The sequence below is a fragment of the Schistocerca serialis genome, chromosome 7, assembly GCF_023864345.2.
Source record: "Schistocerca serialis cubense isolate TAMUIC-IGC-003099 chromosome 7, iqSchSeri2.2, whole genome shotgun sequence".
Lineage (NCBI taxonomy): Eukaryota > Metazoa > Arthropoda > Insecta > Orthoptera > Acrididae > Schistocerca > Schistocerca serialis.
Genome location: NC_064644.1, coordinates 86,775,667 through 86,787,672, shown reverse-complemented (window position 1 = coordinate 86,787,672; position 12,006 = coordinate 86,775,667). Strand labels below are relative to the sequence as shown.

General features: G+C 40.3%; 1 protein-coding gene across 1 annotated transcript in view; it reads left to right on the top strand.

The window, feature by feature from the left end:
- LOC126412345 (protein AMN1 homolog) overlaps positions 1 to 12,006 on the top strand; it is a 98,724-nt gene that overhangs the window by 39,347 nt on the left and 47,371 nt on the right. The window contains exon 3 of the mRNA XM_050081897.1: positions 2,227 to 2,441. Within this exon, the coding sequence (XP_049937854.1) occupies positions 2,227 to 2,441 (215 nt within the window). The remainder of the gene's footprint in view (positions 1 to 2,226; positions 2,442 to 12,006) is intronic.

Here is a 12,006-nt window from a genome sequence, read left to right as displayed (position 1 = left end):
TTTTGTCATCTGTGTGACAATCTAGAGAAGGAACTACAGTACAGTCTTCCTCTGTGAAACAGCTTTGGAAAAAGACATTTAGTATTTTGGCCATTAGTCGGTCATCCTCTGTTTCAGTACCGTTTTGGTCACAGAGTGTCTAGACATTTTGTTTTGATCCACCTACTGCTTTGTCATAAGACCAAAATTTCTTAGGAGTTTCTGCCAAGTCATTACATGGAACTTTACTTTCGAATTCGTTGAATGCCTCTTGCATAGCCCTCCTCACACTACATTTTGCTTCGTGTAATTTTTGTTTGTCTGCAAGGCTTTGGTTATGTTTATGTTTGCTGTGACATTCTCTTTGCTTCTGTCGCAGTTTTCAAACTCGGTTGTTGTACCATGGTGGTTCTTTTCCATCTCTTACGATCTTGCTTTGCACATACTCATCTAATGCATATTGTACGATGGTTTTGAACTTTGTCCACTGATCCTCAACACTATCTGTACTTGAGATAAAACTTTTGTGTAGAGCCGTCAAGAACTCTGAAATCTGCTTTTTGTCACCTTTGCTAAACAGAAAAAAATCTTCCTACCTTTTTTAATATTTCTATTTATGGCTGAAATCATCGATGCAGTAACCGCTTTATGATTGCTGATTCCCTGTTCTACTTTAACTGTTTCAAATAGTTCGGGTCTGTTTGTCACCAGAAGGTCTAATATGTTATTGCCAAGAGTCGGTCCTCTGTTTAACTGCTCAAGGTAGTTTTCAGATGATGCACTTAAGAAAATTTCACTGGATTCTTTGTCCCTGCCACCCATTATAAACATAGAATTCTCTAACCAAAAAAACCCACATGTGCACTCCACATGTACTCTGCTGCCCTTGTAGCTGCTTCCTGCATGTAGTGCACACCTGACCTATTCAGGGGGGCCCTACATTTCTCCACCCGATAGCAGAGGTCGAGAAATTTGCACCCCAGATCTCCACAGAATCGTCTGAGCCTCTGGTTTAAGCCTTCCACTAGGCTCCAAACCAGAGGACCGTGATCGGTTCTGGAAATGATACTACAAATAGTTAGCTCAGATTCCACCCCGTGAACGAGGCTTTCCACCTTCACCAACTCCGCCAACCGCCTGTATAACTGAGGATGACCTCTGAACCCAGATGGCAGGAGCCATTGGTGCCAACATGAGCAACAATTTGCAGTCGGGTGCACCCAGTGCTTTCTGTCGCCGCCGGCGCGGCGTCCTCCACGTCTCGGATGAGACCCCCCCGGCAAGCAGACAGAGTGAACATTGGCCTTCTTCCCCAACATTTCTGCTATTCCCCTAAGGGGCTCCATCACCCGCCTAACATTGGAGCTCCCAGTCACTAATAAACACCCCCCCCCCCCCCCTCCGCCGCCGTGTGCCTGCTCAGACCTTGCTGAAGGAGCGGCCACATGTCCACTCACAGGCAGAGCGGGCGACACCACACGGCCAGCCTCCACATTGACCCTTCGCCTCGTGCGACACTAACACCGTTGAACCCACCATTCCCCTTGGGGAGAGGGTGGCCCAACCATGCCCAGTACCTGTGAAGATGTCTCATCAACAGGGACCGTGGGTGAAGCATGTAACATATGGGGTGTACCACGCGACGCACCAGACTCCCCACTGCCGCTACACTGAGGCAGCAGCCTGAAGATGGCTGACCGCGGCCATCAGCATGTTCAGCTGTTCGCAAACAGTGGCCAGCTCCACCTGCATCTGTACACAGCAGTCATACATCCTTTCCATCCTAAGAAATCAACAAACATGAAAATACTCAACTCTGACCTTCATTCCAGCCTCTGTAATATCTTAGTCCATCCATATACCACTTATGCTCCACTCGCAGTCCATGACCCAGTTGCAAGATCTGTTCTGTACACTCTAACTTAACTAGTTTTCTCTCTCGCCATCCTCTACCCACTCTCTCAGCTTCGCCTTCTTTATTCTTCCCTCTGTCAGTTTGTTCCTTCAATATGGTCATGTAGACAGCAGACTCCCCATTTTTGTCACTCTCATACTCTGCTTCTCAATAATGGATTTAGGAAACTAGCAATTATTTGATTTTTTTTTTCTTTGTGCACCTGTGCATTGCCTGTATTTCATATGTAGACGAGTGGTTGTCAACTCCTTTTCTTGCTTCTGTGCTGGAATTTACGTTAGGATAACATTGTTACTCTTTTTTATTGTTGTTTTTTTGTTTTTGTTTTGCAGCTCTGTCTCAGTTATTTCAGAGTCTTCCTTACCTGTCAAAACTGTCCATGAGAAGAATTTTTGCAGTAACTGATGAAGTGATTATTTCTGTCAGCCAATATTGCCCATTGTTAAGTGAACTGGATGTAGGGGGTTGCACTCACATCACAGATGAGTCCCTCATGGCACTCCGAAATTTAAATTCACTTACTGCTATAAATATAGCACATTCAGAGGTAGGTGCCAAATTATTTATTCAGAAAAGTATGTTAAGAACATTAGCAGAAGTAAAAACAATAACATAATGTGGTTCTTGTTGAAGAGTTCAAAAACTTTCACTCTTGCCTTTTTAAAGATAACTTAAGACTGAGAATGGTGTGATGTTATTCAATAGGAGCAGGATTTATATTCTTATTTAGTCATCTTGTTTTAAGATCCTTCAAATCACTTCCAGCAAACACAAGGATGATTTCAGAGATACGGTACTTTCCAATACAGTCCACTATGTTTAATAATTTGCAACTTACTCATCCACTTACTGATTTCTGACAAGCCTCAGGACTACTTAGACTGGTGCTGTGTCACTATGAGGCTGGAATGGATACTATATGACCCCCTTGGTATGTCAGCACTGCTCTCGGCTTACTGTTCTCGACTTACCAAGCACTAGCAAATGATTTTAATGGTGTTCTAGCATGTAATTTAGGCAAAGGAGATAGTACAAATAGGACAGATATCTATGGGGTAGATATTTTGTGTAAACACTTCTTTTCTTGGCGTGACTAATCTTTCCTTAAATGTGTTGTACTCTCCGTTTTTGGCCTTTTTAGTATAGTACACACTTAGAGACAATCACAGTGCACTATGGGCTATCAGTTACAAGGTTGTTTAAGAGTTCTCATGCGACTGTGATTCTAAAAGAGCAACTACTTACACCTTCTTCAGCATATTCTCTCATTTGTTTGCTGTCACGCAGGTTCAAACAAAAATTTCATCAAGAAAATGTTACAAATGTTAGGTTTGGCCTGAATGTACCATTTACATGTAACTTTGTTCTAGCTTCTTTGCTGTCGAGCAACTACGGGAAGTATGATCTGTATGAAATAAAAGATAAAAGGCAGTAGCCCACTGATTAACAGTTGAGTCAGCAATTGTGACAGGCTCCATCTGTGTTCATCTTTTGTCCCTTCTGAAGATGGAGCCACATAACAGTGTGTGCCAGAGGGCATTTCTGGTACCACTATCATTTTTCCTCTTACCTGTTACGTTCACGAATGGTGCATGGGAAGAATGAATGTCAATAAACTTCCATATGGGGTCTAATTTCTCTTATTCTTTTCTTCTTCATTTTGCAAGACACGTATGGAAGGAAGTTACATGTCGCCCAACTCTTCTCCAAACGTAGACTCTTAGAATTTCAGCAGCAACATTCCCCCATGATACACAACACCTCTGTCTTGTAGCAACTGCCATTGACATGTTGAGCATCACTGTAATTTTCTCGCATTTACTAAACACTGCCTTTTGATCTGTGGATGAGTACTTATGTAGCCTCTTTGGATCTTTGTTGTATTTACAGTCGTTTCTACTCTGTATATTCTTATACTGAAAATGACCAAGATCTTCTTGTAGTGTAGGCAGTATTTTACACCACAATCAGTAATTAATTTTCTAAGACCATTGGCGAACGGCGAAGACCATTGGTCAGCAATAAAAAGAAATAGGTAGCATTATTTGTTGGCACAGAGTGGCCTTGCCTTTTCCAGGGTCTGTCCTAGCAGAGAGACTATGCAACATCTTTCTTTCCAGCTGAAATCTGTTCACAATGGGTGCTCCAGAAAAGCTTACAGGATGTTAAACTCGCCCGGCCTTCCTTTCCATACTGGACAATGAAAGCTGGTCAATAAATAAACACATAAACAGTCTCCACTTTGCTAAGTAAAATATTTCTGTTCTTGGAGATGTCAGTTAAAATTTACAAAGAGCTTGTATTTTAATAATGTATGTAGAAATTCCGTGTATCAAAAGTTTGATTAAACAAATGGCTATTAGATAATGAGTAATGAGACAGAAATACAGGATGTGATCAATAAGTAGTAGGACTGAATTTCTGTAGCGCGAATGGAGCGGTGGAGGGGGATTGGACTGCCTGGGCATGATAGTGGGGAGTCTTCCAGAGAGATTGATGTTTTTTCCAGTTGCCTGCGGGGAACCGGAGGGTGAGCACGTCGATTTTTGTGGTCCTCTGTTTAGCAGAACGGCCGCATTTCAAGATGGAGGAAAACCTTGAGCAGTGCTGTGACATAAAATTCTGCATTAAACTAGGGAAGATCATGACGGAGACCCTTGGAATGATTAAGGACGCCTACAGGGATGATGCTCTGAGCCGCTCAATAGTGTTCGAGTGGCACAAGCTGTTCCGGGAGCGCTGGAGCTTGTCGAAGACGACCAGTGCACCGGTCACCCATAAGCTTCAAGGATTGAAGGATCACTCTCCTTACAGTCCAGATCTGTCACCGGCACACTTCTTCCTCTTTTCCCCGGCTCAAGGGGGACCTCAAGGGACACTGATTCAGCTCTGTAGATGATGTCCAAAATGTCTTGTCAGTGCCTGTAAAGAGGATCACAGAAGCGATTTTCAGAAGGTGTACGTGCTGTGGAAATTGGGTTATACGTGGTGTGTCAAAGCCAAGGGTGCTACTTTGAGGAATACTAAGGATTTGCACCAGTTAGTTAAAAAAAATTAATTAATTCAGTCTTATTACTTATTGGTCGCACCCTGTATTTAGGTTCAGCACAAACTGACCTAGTGCTTCATCTGTCAATCAGCCATCAAGCTCAGATTTTCTGCCTCCCTTTTGATTTCTGTCATTCCCAATATCTCTGCTTTCTCTTTGCAGTTTTTATGCAGAAAATATAAAATTATCTCTGTAAATGTTTGCCAGATAATGAAGGTGGCTAAAAAATGTTATCATGATGTAAGTAACGTGATATGATGCCTGTTGAAATTAAAATTATATGTTGCAGAGCTATTGTTATTTATTTGGTTTTCTAACTACCAATTAAAATTTTGTCTCTCACACAACTGCCATTCTAAATGAGAAGGAATTTTTTCTCTGTCTTACCATTATAAAATCTATCTGATACCTTTTAGTATCTCCAGGGTTCTTCCATGTATACAACCTTCTTTCATGATTCTTGAACCAAGTGTTAGCTATGATTAATTTATGCTCTGTGCAAAATTCTACCAGACGGCTTCCTCTTTCATTTATTACCTCCAATCCGTATTCACCTACTATGTTTCCTTCTCTCCCTTTTCTTACTCTCGAATTCTAGTCACCCATGACTTAAATTTTCGTCTCCCTTCACTACCTGAATAATTTCTTTTATCTCATCATACGCGTCATCAATTTCTTCATCATCTGCAGAGTTAGTTGGCATATAAACTTGTACTACTGTAGTAGGTGTGGGCTTCGTGTCTTATCTTGGCCACAATAATGCGTTCACTATGCTGTTTGCAGTAGTTTACCCGCACTCCTATTTTTTTATTCATCATTCATACCTCTTCCTTATGCTAATGCAGTTTTTCGTATGTTTTAGCATAGATGTTGAAAAGTGTTGGTGACAAACTACAACCCATTGACTATTAATCGACTGTCAATGTTTCATAATATGAAAAAGTTTTCAGATATATCTAAACAGTCACAAAATTTGTTGACAACTAAATTATTTACGTAGTGACATGTTTCGAAGATTATACCTCATCATCAACCTATATTAGCATTAAAAAAACATGTAACACATGTTTGTACAGATATTAAAGCTTCTTTAAATTACTGCTGTGATCGTCCTTTAAAGACGGAGAGAGAGAAGGATAACCAAGTAAGAGTAGTAGTATCGGTCGTCTGTTCAAAGATGGGCAGCACGTTTTGTTTTATCGCGAAATACGGGAGAGAGTGCCACTGAAATGATACAGGTGGGCTGGACATCATTGAAAGAAAGGCGTTTTTGTTGCGACGGAATCTTCTCACAAAATTTCAATCACCAACTTTCTCCTCTGAATGTGAAAATATTTTGTTGACACCGACCTACATAGGGAGAAACGATCACCATGATAAAATAAGAGAAATCAGAGTTCGTATGGAAAGATACAGGTGTTCGTTCTTTCCGTGCGCTATACGTGATTGGAATAATAGCAAATTAGGAAGTGGTTCGATGAACCCTCTGCCAGGCACTTAAATGTGATTTGCAGAGTATCCATGTAGATTAGATGTGGACATGAAAACTTTATAAAATGGTCACTCACTTTGTTCTTGTGGAATGGCAGTTTTCTTATGATGTGTTGAGACATCATTATTTCCACAGTTCTTTTGGACTTCTTCACCACACACAAACTTCGCAATGGTGTTTTTAAAGTTCAATATACAAAACAAATCAATAGTGCAGAAACACAGTTTGGCGGTCAAAACAAGGTTAGTTTCTATTTGACTATCGATATGTCAATCCTGCTGTAGCATTGTCTTCTGCATGTCTTGCTATTGATGTTGGTTGGTGTAATACATTACAAAATGAGTGACTGTGACAGTTTAATATAATGCAAGCGACAGGATAAATACTGTTTATTTCAGAATTACAAAGATATTTCTGGGGTCTTTGATAACATTGGTGTCATGTACTTACTCTTCTAAGAGTACTGAATTAAATTCGTTAAGACTTGTGGATTTTTTAACTCAAACTGACAACACCAGGATCAAAAGATTGATAGACAAATCAAAACTAGCCTTGTTTTGACGGCGACTGCCAACTTGTGTTTGCACTACTGATTTGTTTTGCGTAAGTTCCTTTAGAAACACCATTGTGAAGTTTGTATGTGTTGAAGTCCAGAAAAACCATGGAAATAACATCTACATCGATACTCTGCAAATCACATTTAAGTGCCTGGCAGAGGGTTCATCAAATCACCTTCACAATTCTCTATTATTCCAATCTCTTGTAGTGCATGGAAAGAACAAACACCTATATCTTTCCATACATGCTCTGATTTCCCTTATTTTATCATGGTGGTCGTTTCTCCCCATGCAGGTCGGCATCAACAAAATATTTTCGCATTCAGAAGAGAAAGTTGGTGCTTGGAATTTTGTGAGAAGATCCCTCCACAACAAAAAACGTCTTGTTTTAATGCTGTCCATCCCAAATCCTGTATCATTTTAGTGACACTCTCTCCCCTATTCCACCACAATACAAAACATGCTGCCCTTCTGTGAACTTTTATGATGTACTCAGTCACTCCTATTCGGTAAGGATTCCATGCCACGCAGCAGTATTCTAAAAGAGGATGGACAAGCGTGGTCTAGGCAGTCTCCTTAGTAGATCTATTACATTTTCTAAGTGTCCTGCCAATAAAATGCAGTTTTTGGCTATCCTTCCCCACAACATTTTCTGTGTGTTCCTTTCAATTTAAGTTGTTTGTAATTGTAATTCCTAGGTATTTAGTTGAATTTACAGCCTTTAGATTTGACTGATTTATTGTGTAACTGAAGTTTAACGGATTCCTTTTAGCACTCATGTGGATGACCTCACACTTTTCGTAACTTAGGGTCAATTGCCAAGTTTTGCACCATACAGATATCTTTTCTAAATTGTTTAGCAATTTATTTTGATCTTCTGATGACTTAACTTGTCGATAAACGACAGCGTCATCTGCAAACAACCTAAGACAGCTCCCAAATAGTTTATATAGATAAGGAACAGCATAGGGCCTGTAACACTACCTTGGGGAATGCCAGAAATCCTTCTGTTTAACTTGATGACTCTCCGTCAATTACCACGAATTGTGACTCCCCTGACAGGAAATCATGAATCCAGTCACATAACTGAAACGATATTCCATAAGCACACAATTTCACTGCAAGCTGCTTTTGTGGTAAAGTGTCAAAAGCCTTCCAGAAATCAAGAAGTACAGAATCAATTTGAGATCCCTTGTCAGTGGCACTCAACACTTCATGCAAGTAAAGAGCTAGTTGTGTTTCACAAGAACAGATGTTTTCTAAATCTGTGTGCCTGTGTGTCAATAGACCGTTTACTTCGAGGTAATTCATAATGTTCGAACACAGTATATGTTCCAAAATCCTGCTGCATGTCGATGTTAATGATATGGGCCTGTATTTTAGTGGATTACCTCTACTACCTTTCTTGAATTTTGGTGTGCCTGTGCAGCTTTCCAGTCTTTGGGTATGGATCTTTCATCTAGCGAATGATTGTATATGATGGTTAAGTGTGGAGCTATTGCATCAGCAAGCTCTGAAAGGAACCTAATTGGTATACAGTCTGGACCAGAAGACATGCTTTTATTAAGTGATTTAAGTTGCGTTACTAGCCTGAGGATATCTGCTTCTATGTTACTCATGTTGGCAGCTTTTCGTGATTCGAATTTCAGAATATTTACTTCGTCTTCTTTTGTGAAGGCACTTCGAAAGGCTGTGTTTAGTAACTCTGCCTTGGCAGCACTGTCTTCGATAGTATCTCCTTTGCTGTCGTGCAGAGAAGGTATTGATTGTGTCTTGCCTCTAGCATAGTTCACATACGACCATAACCTCTTTGGATTTTCTGCCAAGTTTCGAGACAGAGATTCGTTGTGGAAACTATTATAAGCATCTCACATTGAAGTCTGTGCTAAATTTCGATGCCTCAACACATCACAAGAAAAATGACACTCCATAAAAAAACAAAGTGAGGGATCATTTTATAAAATTTTCATGTGAATGGAAGACCAGTACACAAAGTGACATAGTCTCTTACCAGGTTATCCTTCTCACACTTCACAGAATGGTCACATAGTCATTTAAAGAAGCTTTAATATCTGTACAAACATGTGTTAAATGTTCTTGTAATGCCAATATAGCCTGATGATGAGGTATAATCCACAAAACATGTCACTAAATAAATAATTTAGCTGTCAACAAATTTTGTGACTGATAGCGGCATTTGAAAACCGTTTAAAACTGAAACCTTCTGTGACAACGCTTCCCATACCTGCTTACTTATTGAAACTTACTACTAACATTTTTTGTCTTGCGTACTTTTTCTTTATCAGTCTTCCGTGTATGTGTTTATTTATGACAACTTTCTGTGTACTGTAAGAGGCATGAAGTATAAAGCAGTGAATGGGCACAGAGAGAATACAGAAAATTATCCCATACTTCTCCTTTGGAGTGGTTGTTATCCTTTGAAAAGGAAGGAACACACACACACACACACACACACACACACACACACACTACTGTTGAGGGATTACAAGGGATCTTGATGGGGTAGGATGTTGAGATGTATACAGATGCCAGTTAGGGACTACTAGGAGGCACAGTGAGAGAAGAACACATATTGCAGTAGGAAGGTGGCAGAGACATATATGGGAAGATTAAAATGGTTGATTTAGGATAGGATGAAATAGTAACAGAGGGCGTGGGTGGCTGGTGTTGGGACACGGGTTAGGAGTTAAACTGGGAGAGAAAAGGGGAATGAGAGGGGGGGGGGGGGGATGCAAGCTAGTGGAGCGGAGGATGTGCGATTGCAGGAACAGAGAATGTGTTGGAGTAGGTTTAACTAATGCACAGTTCAGAAAAGCTGACATGAGGGGCAGAAACCAAATGGTACAGATTGTGTACCTGCTTAGTGCCTGACCGGTGTCTCTCTTAAAGTTGTCACTCAGTCTAAGTTCAACTGCTTTCTTAATCACAGAGCCCCATTAGTTCAAAATATGAACCAAAATCCCCATCTGCTGAAACATAAATTTGTTTTGGAATGTTACAGGTGCAGTTTCGATTTAGTTATGACATGTTCCACTCCTTGGATGCTCTGTCGCCCATTTGATATATATGCCACCTTTTACCTTATAATTATCTTGTGGTCACTATTTCTGAAGTTACATTCTGTAGTTGACCTGCTATGTGGTGCCACTGGACAGTGATATGTAATTTCTTCAACTTCTGCCAAGGGTGGACGCTGAAAAAGATCTCTGATCTGTTCTAGCTACTAAATGATGCAAACAATTTTATGGTAACCCTTCTGTATTGTAATGTTTTTGTGTAATGATTCTGTGCAATTGTGGGTGACCAGATTTCTCTTCACAAGTAGCTACACACAGAGCACAACATGTGTTTATCTACTAATTTCACATTTCAGAACAGATGTTCGGGCATCGACATTGTTGCCCACGTCCTTTGCTCTATGGCTTCCAAGGCACCACCCAGCCATGACACCAAAGCGTAAATGAGCCTCCACGGCAGGTGGACACGCGCACCCATCGTCATGCCTTATCAATGATCTGAGTTGCCATCTTTTAAATCCACCTGCGCATTTGGAAAACCAGAGCGCACATAGTGGGATGTCCAATGCTTAAGAACTACTGAAACAATGTTTTCAGTTTACACAAACATCTTTTGTTGACCTAAGTGGTTAGAAGTGGAACATGTTACTGCTTGGAATCAACATGTTTCACCACATTGTTCATGAGATGTTGTGCTGAACATCTCCCCAACCCAGATATTTTTGTCTGTTTGTTAATGTCTGGAAATAAGATTCATTGTTGAATAAGCTACAATTTTTTTTTCTGAAGGAGTCTTGCAAAATTGTTTTAATATCAATAATGCTTGTGTCACATGATTCTTGTAGTTTACAGAATACTGTAGCTGCAAGTCTTAACTTTTTAAATTAATAATGAATGTAGACAATGCAGAACATGAGTTTTCTTTAAAAAAACAAAGGAGACTGATAATTTTGTGGGAGTTGCCTCTGTTTTATGCTCTGTACTTGAATTGTCTAAATTTACCTTGGGTGTAGTGTTGTGAAGGAGCAAACTGCCGCAATTTGTTAACATTACATAGTGAATCTTAAATGTTGAGGATTCCAGTTTTATCTTGAAGTCAACAAAGAGAGGATGGCAGTTTTCCCTTGGCTCACCATTGCAGATTATTGTAACTGTGGTGATACAAAACCTTCTGGCTGTTAACACACAATATCCAGCTCCCGCAGACAAGTTTGCAAGCTGTCACTCATGAGACCACTACTGTGAATAATTTCCTATTATTGTTTTGAGAGTTGTTAGTGTTTTAGTGAAGTTTGATTGAAATTGAGGTCAGCTCCAGATAAAAGCTATGAACACCAAATTATGTGTTTGTGGAGTTAGTGATTGGAACAGTAGTTTTTGAGTTATTCATGTTTATTTCCATTTTTGATCAAATCGTTGCCGGTTATCTAGTATCAGGTTTTACTCACCATACAGCAGAGATGCTTTAAATTAAATTATAATTTTATATTATTTTGGAGGTTGTTGGTGTAATGATTCAGGGATTCAGGACTGGAGCAGATTCATTTGCCAAGAAGACCTAAGCTGTAGGGAAGGGACCGTTTGATATGGAATGGGTGGCAGCCGCCATAATGGAGGTACTGTTGCTTGTTAGTGGGTTTGATGTGGACGGATGTGTGAAGCTGGCCATTGGACAGATAAAGGTCAACGTCGAGGAAAGTGGCATGGGATTTGGAGTAGGACCAGGTGAATCTGATGGAACCAAAGGAGTTGAGGTTGGAGAGAAAATTCTGGAGTTCTTCTTCACTGTGAGTCCAGATCATGAAGATTTCATCAATAAATCTGAACCAAACTTTGGGTTGGCAGGCTTGGGTAACCAAGAAGGCTTCCTCTAAGCAACCCATAAATAGGTTGGCTTACGAGGGGGCCATCCTGGTACCCATGGCTGTTCCCTTTAATTGTTGGTATGTCTGGCCTTCAAAAGTGAAAAAGTTGTG